The sequence below is a fragment of the Aythya marila genome (assembly GCF_965140915.1).
Source record: "Aythya marila genome assembly, chromosome: 8".
NCBI classification, from domain to species: domain Eukaryota; kingdom Metazoa; phylum Chordata; class Aves; order Anseriformes; family Anatidae; genus Aythya; species Aythya marila.
Window position 1 is genome coordinate 23,329,270 of NC_139049.1, and position 11,611 is coordinate 23,340,880.

Sequence of the window (11,611 nt, forward strand, 5' to 3'; positions counted from 1 at the left end):
CTCAGGCCTGTGCAGGTCTCTAATTCTGATTTAGGTGATCTGAAATAAGCTGCTATTTCAGACATTTCAAAATTGTACAACTCCACTATTAGTTTAGATTAAATGAAGTATGTTTGAGGGAGACACAGAAGGGAGAAGAAAGGCAGGAGGGAGAAGAATTGTTCTTTTGAGGTCAGCCCTCTCTGTGAACAGTAGAGCATATTTCTCACTTCTTGCTGAGAAGGGAGTATGCATTTTATATAGGGCTGCTGAAAGATTAATTTTTTCATGACAGTTCCTCTAGGTTTCCACTACTGAAGTCAGTTTTGAAGCACCAGTTCATTCTTCTTTGTCCTCAGATGGGCTACAGTAGCTTAAGTAACAGTTCCTATGAATTTTATGGATTTGCTCCTGATTTGAATCACTGAAAGTATGTTTAAAATTGGACCTGACAATTAGTTGGGATTTTGAAAAAGTTCTCATGAGTATGTAAGGGTTTCTTTTCTTCTGTCTTTTCTCACCATGAGTATTATTCTTGTGTTAGACTGAAGCTTTTCTTTAGGGTTCAATGTTTTTGCCACAAAGAGAAAAAGTTCACTTTTAATGAATTTATTTTAAGATCTGGAAAATTATACAGCATTTGTAATGTGGGAGGCATAAAAGGCTCATTATATTTTGAAATTCTTGCCTGACAATTCAGCCATATGATTTATTAATAGTTATCTTGTTGATGCTCTGAATTTTTAATAACATTATTTTCATTAATCTCTTCTTATGTAAATTAGGTCCATAGTCAAGTGTAGTTTTAAAAGGATGGATTTTTTTGCTTAATCATTTAATTATTTAAAGACGGCTGTAAAACCAAGAAAGGCACTTTCATTAAGCTGTCAGCATTATAGTAGATTCCTTGAGGAGGGCAGGACTTTTTTGTTCTGAAATAAGCTTGGGGCAATGCTGATAGACTGATGATAATGAAATGGGGTCATGAGCATGATGCCTATCACTGAATTGAATTTGTATAGTAAAATTTCAAGATTCAGATGCCAGCCTTCAAGACTTGTGGAGTCTGCTTTAGCAATATCTCTTCTTAGATATGAGAATTGTTAAAATAATAATAGTAATCGTAAAATACTAATTAGTTTCCAGAAAAATCTTAGTATTTCTGTGGTGTGTTGGGCAGTTTTCAGAGGACAGGTGTTGGGTGCTGTTGTAGAAAAGCATACTTAATATTTCTGAAGCTTGCCTATTTGCTTTTCTCCCTGGTACGCTTTGAGCATGTCACTTCTGCACTGTGTTATTTAGTCAAAGAGCATTGCCAAGTTCATACTTACAGGGAATATCTTCCATCCTGAGAAGAGATTGTGCCCCTTGGTCAGAAGAGGACATGTAGGTTTGTTTTCTCTGTACAGAAGGATCTTTTGCTATATGCAGGTATACAGCAGCATGGAACGTCTTTCCATCCACGAAGAGAGGAAAACTCCACCACCAACTAAACGGAGTCTGAGTGAAGAAAAAGATGACCGACTGGACAGCCTTGGTGGCTTGAAAAGCCGAGACCGCAGCTGGGTGATTGGGTCTCCTGAAATGTAAGTTCAGTAGAACTAAATCTTTTGTTTTCTCAAGGCTTATGAGAAAGGTTGATCTGTTCCAAAACGTTCCACGTCCACTTTTAGGTCAGGAATGCTTCATGTGATATTTCCACAGGTGAGACTTGACAAGTGGAAGAGATAGCTAAAAACAGACGTGTAGAAATTATATAGTCCTTAAATGTATCCAGTTAAGTACTAATTTCACCTAAATTTGTAGCAAATACACTAAACTAATTTAAAGGAATTTTAACCTTCAGTAAAGCTTTCCATTTGTGGAACAGCTAGTTCTGTTGGAGATGTACCAACAGCAGTTTTTTCTTCAACATCAGAGTATCCAAAGTCTGGTCTTTTTGCCATTTGTCACAAATTAGAGAAACCATTAGGACAGTCCAGAGTTTCCAAAGTTTAGAATATTCCCCCAAAATCTTTTGTTCTAATAAAAAACATCAGGAAAATATACAAATGCCCAGAATTTGGATAACCACCATGTTTCCAGCATAACTGAAATAATTGTCAAACTTGTCTTCAAAAAGGACTCTCTCTCATTTTGTGCAACTCCTGTAAAGCTTTTACACTAAAATTTGGCATTGGAAAGATCATAAAATGTGGTTGTGATCTAGTCTGTATGACTCCATTCAAAAAACATTTTATAGATTATGCTTTCAACTGATGTTCTCTTCGTCTTGAATCAGGTCTTCCTGGCTTGAAATTTACAGCCACTTTGAAAGAAAAATCAATGCCAAAAGGAACATGGATGGTGATTTGCATTTTGTAATTGTGATTTTTATAATATTTAGTATTGTATTTATAGCACTATACTTTCCTTTGTTATATTTCTTTCTTAGAAGGGATATACTGGAAATCCTAAGCTCAGGTGATACCCCCAAGCTTTGCTGTTTTAGTTTCTAATGATGTAGCTTGGTTTCATAACTTCACCTTAAATTGGCTTCAGATGTGCGAGCTGGGACTGTGCATTCTTTTTGTCCTTTAACGTTCATCATTTTGCTAACTTAACTGAGGGGCTGTGTCTTGTTTTCTCTTTCAGACTGCGTAAGCGCTTGTCCATGTCTGAATCCTCGCACACGGAGAGCGATTCCAGCCCACCCTTGACAGTCCGCCGACGCTGCTCAGGGCTTCTCGACATGCCCCGTTTTGCCATCTCCACCGAGGACGAGGGAACTCTGCTTAAAAGACCACAGTCGGAGGGGATGCTCCTGTCCACTGTGCAGTCCCGGGAGGGGCTGCCGGTGCCCATTCCAGAACAGCCCGTGGAGCAGGAGCTGCAGCTGGAAGGTGATGCTGGACCCACCACCCCCTCCACAGCTGTCAGCAGCACCTCAGCGCTGGCAGGTATGTGCTCAGCCTCATGACATCTTGCTCTGCAAGAAAGCTGTGTTAGCTTACAGATAGAAACTGCATAAAACTGGGTTTTAGATGTCAAGTGAAGTGGATGTCTCTTGCTAAATAGCTTATCTAGTATAGTTTTGTGGCTGTGCTTGCCTTTGAAATAGCATCAGTGGTTTAATTTCTTCAAAATTACATCTTTTATTTCAGTCCTGTCACTTCAAACTAAAGGTCCTCTCACGCTTAAAACCCATTTGATCTATGTCTACTTAAAACCATTGCGTGTATGTTTTAAGCATTAGTTCAAAGCAGGTCACTGCTGAGGTGGGGCTGAAGAATAAGGGTGTTCAGCCATCCTAAAAGATACCCATTTCCTATGATTTTATTTATCTGAAAGCTCTAGTTTTGAGTAGAGACTTGAAATTTCCTAGGGTGTGTGGTTTGCCTCAAGAACATGCTACTTGCTATCTCAGTCAAATACACCTAAATTTAGCCAAGTTACAGTCTTAAAAAATGCAGCTTGCATAGGTGTAGTAGAGTTAGAAATCAATGTCTGACTTCTCAGAAGCTGTGTCTTTCCTGGGGTCATTTTCCAACACTGGGCTGAGCGGAACTTTTCCTGCAGTGGTGCCCTGGGCTGCTGCAGTGCTGGGGAGGCTCTGGCTTGCCTGTTCTGGGTACAGAGTTGGCCAGAGCTGGGAACTGGTGGAAAGTAGTGAGGAGGAAGGACTGGGGGAGAAAGTAAATTTGGGCCAATGAAGGGAGCAGGGAAGTTGAAATGAAGGCTGGCAAAATAATGTTTGAGAAGGGAGGTACAACTGGGGAAGAGCTAGAGTGTAGAATGAGAATAAGGATTAGTGGGGTAAGAAAGTAAGAAACCATTGACAGGGGAAACAGAGTAAGCAGGCAAAGAGGTTGTGGATGGAAAGGAAAGGGGTAATGAGCAAGGAGTCGGAGTGGCAGTGAGGCTGGACAAGGACAGGATGAAGGACACTGGGTAGATGGGATATTGGATTTATTGCAGTTGGAAAGAAAGGCCTTAGAGCAAATTTGCCTCCAGACTGGAGTGAAGCCCAAGATTCCCACGTCTCATTATTCCTCTTCTGCAATCCAGTCTGTGAAATTTACTCAAAAATTGTCCCATTCCCCTCCAAGGGTTATCCTCCCAAAAGAGGCCCAGTACAGCTATCACTGCTCCACTAACCCGTGTAAAAAGGTGTGGGAGCGAAGGAAGTAATTTACCACGGACTTGGATGACATTGGTGCCATAGGGAAACCATGGGACAGAAATCTCAGCTTCTAGAATTCATACTAAAAGCTTAGACATGTGCCAATAAAATTGCAAGAACATTTTCACTGTAAATGTGAGCATTTACAAGTTGAAATATGTAAAAATGAAGCTTCAGTGAGCAGGCTTTATCTATTAGATTTAGTACAGTGCGTGGAATTCAGGGGTATGATCGATTCGGTGCCCCAACCTGGGAAGTTAAGTTAGAGTCCGGGGGCTGTAGGAAAAGGTTTTCATTCATCTCAATGCCTCAGAGTGCTCCTCTAATGCATATCACAGCCTTTTCATGTGCAGCCTCCGATTCTGGGTTCCTTATTGTCTGGGAGCTTTATTTGCGACTCTGTGGCTGTTAAATGTTGAACTGGCATCTGGTAATGAAGTCTTTGAGACCGGTGCTCTGAATTTTTATTTTCCTGGTGCTTCCTGCTTTACTTAGTATGCAGAGCTGTGGTGCCCACTTAAATAACAATGATCAATGTTTTGTTCTGTCCTCATTGTTCAAAACGTGGCCCTTAGGCTTTATTTATTGCATGCTGCTCAAAATTTACTTTTGAAGACAGAATGATTAATTTCCCATGTGGACTTGCTGTGATGCTTACCCCTTTAATTTCTGAGCACCTTGTAAATTCTAATTAATGTATTTTCACAGTGCCCCTGTAAGGTATTGATGGGGAACTGAGGCACAGAGCTTGTGTACACCCCCTACGCCCCAGCATCTGCTAATGCTTTATGCCCAGGCTGATTTTCAAGATTACTTTGCATTTTATATATAATTATAGAAGGTTAAGTAATTCAAGCCTAAATTGCAATGGTGCACAGAAGGGGGCAAATTAAGGTTGTCTTTCCAACCGCAGTTTTGCTTTCTCTGACTTTAGTACCTTAATATTCTCTTAAAGTGGCTTTTTTTATGTGTGACTCCAATAAAACCTGGCTCTTCTATTACTGGCAGGTTTTAACTCAAAGATTGACGATTCTTGCTGGTTGTAAAAGTGGAGCACTTTCCATAAACATGTTTACTTCTATGAACAATTCCATTGAAAAGGCTTGCTTGCTGTCAGAACTGCAGCACAGATGTAGGATTCGTGCAACTTTGCTACTGAGCAATGTGATTTCATTAGAAAGCTTTTCCAACAGAATAGAAACTGCTAATTTTCTGTATTCAGAATAACACCATTTCTGTAAATAAAAATTCAAGCCCTGGGGTTTCTTCTCAGGAAAATTTACTCTTGGACTTCATGTAAACATGACTTTGATTTAATGTATTTTGCCTGTAGGGGAATAGACTGTTAGGAATTCCCTGTGGTTCTAATCTGTTTTAATTTAAACTGTAGCTGGGAGCACTGCAGATTTCTCTGATCCACGCGCTCGCAGTAATAGCAATGAAGGCCCAGACTTTACCACTCCAAAAGCCATCAGCGATTTGGCAGTGCGGCGGGCACGACACAGGTTGCTCTCTGGGGAATCGGGGGAGAAACGTACCTCAAGACCTGTCAATAAAGTGATTAAATCAGCATCCGCTACTGCCTTGTCTCTCATGATTCCCTCAGGTAAGAAATGCCTTGTGTTAGGCATTGTGAGAATCTGCAAGCACTAAACAGAAGATTTGCAGGCAGATCCTCCCCCTTTCGCTCTCCTGGAATAATGCCTTAGCTGGCAGGAAGGGACCGATGTAGCTTTTACAGTTGGTGAATGTTCACAGCTCACCAGGATAATGGTATTGCTTTGCCCCGGACAGGAGTATTGTGTGTGGTCAGACTGCAGCGTCTGTAAGTGGCAGCTTTCCGTGAGTTGTTCTGTTTAAATTGGCTCCTGGAGCATAAGCTGCTCTCTAGACAATGGTGTAGCAAGGAGGTATATCGACACAGAACATTTTTTAACCCTCAAGATGCTGCTTTTATTTTATTTTGTTTTATTTCATTTATTTTTACACATTCTGACTACTGTGTTGTTTGGGAACCGTTTGTGTCTGGTGTGTTTGTGCACCAGAAAGTTTCAGTAACTCAAATAACTTGGTAGAGACTGAGAGTTCAATAGTTCAGTAGAGTAAATAGCTAACAAAAGAAGTTACTGCAGAACATCTTACGTTGCTGGCCCAGCTCTGTCTCTGTGTAGAGCCGTACCCTGTCGATTCCTAATACCAGGTGGCTAACTTCTAGTGAACAGCCCAGCCAGGCAGAGCTACAACAGACCCGTTTGGCAGGAGGCTCTCCCTGCAAGGACTTTGTCCCTCTTTCCAGAGGATAAGGCCTTGCTGTATTTCCAGGGCTGTTCCCATTCCTGCCTAGACTGGAGCAGGAAATTGTATCTGGGCTCTGCCGACCCAGCAGAACCTGCTGGCAGAGCCATACCTGTCTGCCCGTCTCAGCTGGGGAGCTGGAGGCCCATATGGAAATGCTTCTTGGCACCGTCATGGTGGTGCACATTTCATTTCTTCTGCCTTGCCTCTTGGTTGCTTATTGAACCACAAAGACCCTCATGAAAATCTCAAAAATGTGTATTTAATCACCCAGCAAAGGTTCTTCCAGAGCTGTTCTCATCTTCCAGGTAAATATGTGCTGGGTAATTCAGCAGGTGTTTCTTAGGGGATTACCTTTTACAGCTGCATTTAATATTCCTACTGTTTGGGATTATTTTACTGATGTTGACCAGCTTCACTTTAAAATGAGAGTTCTGTATTTGCTTTGTATTTTTAGAAGCAGATGTTGTTACACTTGTGAGCAGAGTCAGGTATTTTAGCCAGTAGCCCAGCTGAGTCACAGCCACATACGTGAGAATTTAGCTCTTCGGCTGTTGGGTTGGGAAACACACTCTAAAATACACTTGTGATGTTGTTCTCCAGTACCAAAGTTCCTGCAGTGGCTGCTTTTTAAAGTATTTTCGCCCCTCTGAATTTAAAACACGACTAAAATTATCTACATGTAGCTGTCTGACTGCTAACTGATTTTTCTTTTAAAGTTACTTATTTTGATTTATCACAACACCACTACGTAACTTGCACCAAGATCTAGAAACTATCTGAAGGGTGGCAGTAGATCATAACCTTGAAACGGAGTATTCTTGGCTTGTGCCTAGAACAAATACCTGTGATGGGCTATAAATCCCTGAAACAGGAGAAATAAACAGTGTAAACCATGTCTAATTCTAGGCGAGCAATGTGCACGTTACCAAATGTGCTTTCTGGAAACTCCATTGTTGCATTCTTGAAGCTGCAGGACGAGCTCTGCTTTGGTGAAGACCATCAGCTTTAAGAGCATTGGGCAGGGTGGTTTCCTAGCTGTTCTCTAACAAGAATTTTTCTCTCTTTTGAGGCCTGGTTTCCTAATTTTTGCTCACCTTTGTGTCATCACTGTAGATCACCACACGTGTTCCCCATTGGCTAGTCCAATGTCACCTCATTCTCTATCCTCAAACCCATCTTCGAGGGACTCCTCACCCAGCCGTGACTTTTCTCCTGCTATCGCAAACCTGAAACCACCAATCATCATCCATCGGGCTGGAAAGAAATACGGTTTCACTCTCCGTGCCATTCGCGTCTATATGGGTGACAGTGATATCTACACTGTGCATCACATGGTCTGGGTATGTCTCCACTTTTCTAAACAGAGTTCCCCTTGGGTCCAGGAATGCATTTAGCTGGGATTGTGGGATTTTAGCTTTATATAAATTGTAATATAAATATATAAATTTGCCACCCTGTTTTCTCTCTCCTTCTTTGGACCCAAAGCTATCTTTTATTTTGGGTGGGGGAAACCCTTTAAAATAAATAACAGCACTTTATGTTTTAACTATAGCAATTTTCAAGCCCATCACAGAACCACAGCAACCTTTCTTCTTCCTTTCTTTCTTCCCTGCTTACATGAATCCACTCCTCCCACCTGTATCACATACTTTAAAGCATGTTTCTGTGTACATATCGTCTTTCTCTATATTGGGGTTGTTGCATGAGAGCGAGTTAGAGCTAATTTGTTTGGACCAGTGTTAGTGATTGTAGCCTGCTTTGGATCACTTCATTCTGCTGGGATTTTCCAAGCAGTTGCTTGGAATTGATTACAAGCCTTAAAGCATCACTGCTGCTATGCTGTCTGCCTAGAGATTTAGCTGTTGGCTTAGTTGTGTGCTGTGCTAAAAGGTCTGGTTTCCTTGCCTGTATCTATTCCTTCCCTTTAGTGCTGGTACTTGATCTCCGTGTTCCTTTTTTTCTTAACATGTGTGACTTCTAGGAATGATCCATTCCCTGAAGCAGGGTAATTTGAATTGTGTAGTTAGAGCGAACAGAGGGTAAAGATGGTTTAGTCTTTTCCTTGTATCTGCGTTTTCATTAGACAATTTGGACTTCATATGTTGTGGTTGTAATTTAATGCTCATTCTTACTTAGAAAAATAATCTGAAGCTGCATTTTTCCCTTGCACTTCTCTGCTGTCCTTGAAAAATGCTGAATTTACCAAGATACTGCTTGGTAATTTTTTCTGGTTAGAGGGAGAGTTGAAGAGTTCTTGAGCATGAATGTCACCTCACTGTAAAGGAGGTTTCTTTTTTGAACTGTGATGGGAAAAGATCTGACATTGGATAGGTCAATAAAGGATGGAAAATAGAAAAAGAAACTGTTTGGGATTAGATGCAGCATTGGCAACCTAAAGGCATGGCACAGTCTAATTTAAAAGTCTGTTGGCCTTTCTGGGTCCCAGCGTGTACATGGTAGGATGTTGCAGTTGCAATGGCAAAGAAATTGAAAAAGATTAAAGTCTTGCCTGGAAATCAAGAGCATCTAGTTAACATACCCAAGTGCTGAAAAATTTTGGAAGAGTATTTAGTCCCTGGCTTTGGGAGGAGCTGGTCTCTCAATCAGCTTAACTGTCCTGGCTGTCTGCCTTGGATCAGGAGAAGACTGTTAGGAGCTGAGGGAGGAGTAGAAGAGTGCAGATTTTTGTGCTTGGCCGTGCCAGTCAGTGGTTCCTTTCACCCTCTTTTGAAGCAGCTAATGCTGGCTGCAGCGAGAGATGAGCTGGACTGGCTTTGTGTCTGATCTGGCCAGCTATCTCGTACATTCCTCTTCTCAAATCAGTCATCCCCTTCTCATTGGCAGCACGTGGAGGAAGGCGGTCCAGCGAATGAAGCAGGTCTGCGTGAAGGGGATCTGATAACCCATGTCAACGGGGAGCCGGTCAACGGGCTGGTGCACACCGAAGTGGTGGAGCTAATTCTGAAGGTAGGGACCTGGCACTGTTAGATATTGGAAAATAGGTAATATGCAGACTATGAGACAGCTTGTTTAAAACATTGCAGATATCTAATTGGCGTTGTCTGAAATACAAGTATGTACACAGCACCTGGCCTTTGTTTTGCCAAAACTCGTTGCTACAGCTTGATTCCTAAGTCTCCAAAACTGTCTGCATGTAATTTAAGCTGAACTCAGATACTCTGTTTGAGAAATAAGGGCTTGTCAGATACATTTTTATCAGTATTAGAGACAAAGATTAATAAGATTCAAGTATACCTTTCCTCAAACAACACTTTTGGAAAAAAATACCTTAAAAAGTCCAAATTACTTTTATTTTTTGCCTTTAGGCTGTGCTAATGTTATTATCTCTTAATACTGCTTTCTCAAGGATTATTCCCAGTGGTATTTAAAAGCAGCTTTGTAATGGTTGGTCTTAAAATTATCCAGTTAAATGACTTGCGTTTTGGTACCTCCTTCTGAGCTGAATCCATTTATGGAAATAAAACCCAAAGTTTTGGACCCTTCCAATAGACAGAAATCTTTGGGACTGCAAACAAAGGAGAAATCAGGATTTTTTAAAATTGATTTATATATATATATATTAAGATGAGTGAGATGAGACATGCTGTGTGTTGCAGATTCATCATGATAGATGCCTGATATGCTCATACCTGCCATCATTCAGAGCAAGGGGAATAGGATTGGTGACAGAATATCACCTTGTTCAAGCTTCCAAGTATTACAAGTATTAAACTGAGGCATTTGGGATCTCAATGGGAGAGGTCAGATGCTGTGTTCTCTCTGCTCTGGGAAGCTTTACCTACCAGCTGGGATCTGATCTAATCACTTGTGAAAGCCTGACTAAAGAGAGCTCTCTCTCAGCAATTCCTTAATAAATGATAGGTGGAAATGCAAAGAGGGAAATGGAGTTTGACAAAGGATTACAAAATGGCAGTCAGTAATAAACTAGCAGCCTACCTGCTTAGCCTGCAGATTTGCTTCAAAAAGCCATGTTTTCAGCAGTGTCTGTGTCTTGTTTCTGACAGAGTGGAAATAAAGTGTCTATCTCCACTACGCCATTTGAGAACACATCTATAAAAGTTGGACCAGCTCGAAAGGCCAGCTACAAATCCAAGATGGCTCGTAGGAACAAGAAGAGCAAAACTAAGGATGGTCAGGAAAGGTTTGTTTTGTTGTTTCTCTGTGAAAATTAAGCAGTAGTCAGGATAATGTGAGAGAGATCTTGTCAAAGCAACTTGCAGATAATGTATGTATCAGCAGGCACATATTGAGTTTTTTGTTTTATTTTTGTTTTATTTTTTTTTCTTTGATTGTGTCATAAAATTGACTGAAATATGTCAGTAAAGGTAAATAAATCATTTGGGCTTCTGAACAACTTTTAATACTTTTCCACAGTAAGAAGAAGAGTTCTTTGTTGAGGAAGATCACTAAACAGGCATCACTGCTTCACACTAGCCGTAGTTTATCTTCGCTGAACCGTTCTCTGTCTTCTGGAGAAAGTGTGCCTGGCTCTCCAACCCACAACCTGTCTCCTCGGTCACCTACACAGAGTTACAGATCCACTCCAGAGTCTGTACACTCAGGTAAAAAACAAAACAAAACAACAAGCAAGCAGAAAAACTTGGGAAAGATTTTTGCATTGATAAATGCATGTAGTAGACCTGTTTTTGGAGTAAAACGACAGCTATGCTGTTGATTACCTTTAGGATGGATGTATTCTCATTCATTTATTCATTTAAAAATGAAGATCCATACATCCTTTTAAAAAAGCAGTTACTGAACAGTAGCATCCTTTTACTTTGATGCAAAAATTACATTGTGAGTTGCAGTAGTTTTGTAGCCATTTGAGACATTTTCTCTATTAGGTCAGAGAAAAGGAATCAAAACAGTGTGGAAAAGTCATATTTGAAAATTGAATTAGCTGACAATAGAGATGTCAGCTTCTTCACCTCACAAGAATAGCATTGGAACACAAGGCTTATTTACTTGCTTTTGTTGTTTTTGAAAAAAAAAACAAACACATTCTGATAGCAGAATATTTCTTGCTTTATTCTGGTGTTGTGACAGTGGTGTGATTTCTCAATCAGAAGCCATGGAATATTATCTCATAATATTACTGCAGTGCTTTGTGATAATATGGCATTTTGTCTTGTGTTTGCACGTCTTATTTTC

At 40.7% G+C, this 11,611-nt stretch overlaps 1 protein-coding gene across 5 annotated transcripts in view; it reads left to right on the forward strand.

The window, feature by feature from the left end:
- MAST2 (microtubule associated serine/threonine kinase 2) overlaps positions 1-11,611 on the forward strand; it is a 190,947-nt gene that overhangs the window by 173,054 nt on the left and 6,282 nt on the right. For 4 of the 5 annotated variants that reach the window (XM_082766145.1, XM_082766146.1, XM_082766148.1 and 1 more), the window contains 7 exons: positions 1,411-1,565; positions 2,614-2,918; positions 5,532-5,747; positions 7,553-7,779; positions 9,284-9,406; positions 10,465-10,601; positions 10,835-11,022. In XM_082766145.1, coding sequence (XP_082622271.1) covers positions 1,411-1,565; positions 2,614-2,918; positions 5,532-5,747; positions 7,553-7,779; positions 9,284-9,406; positions 10,465-10,601; positions 10,835-11,022 — 1,351 coding nt within the window. The remainder of the gene's footprint in view (positions 1-1,410; positions 1,566-2,613; positions 2,919-5,531; positions 5,748-7,552; positions 7,780-9,283; positions 9,407-10,464; positions 10,602-10,834; positions 11,023-11,611) is intronic. The other variant, XM_082766147.1, reaches the window with a different exon arrangement.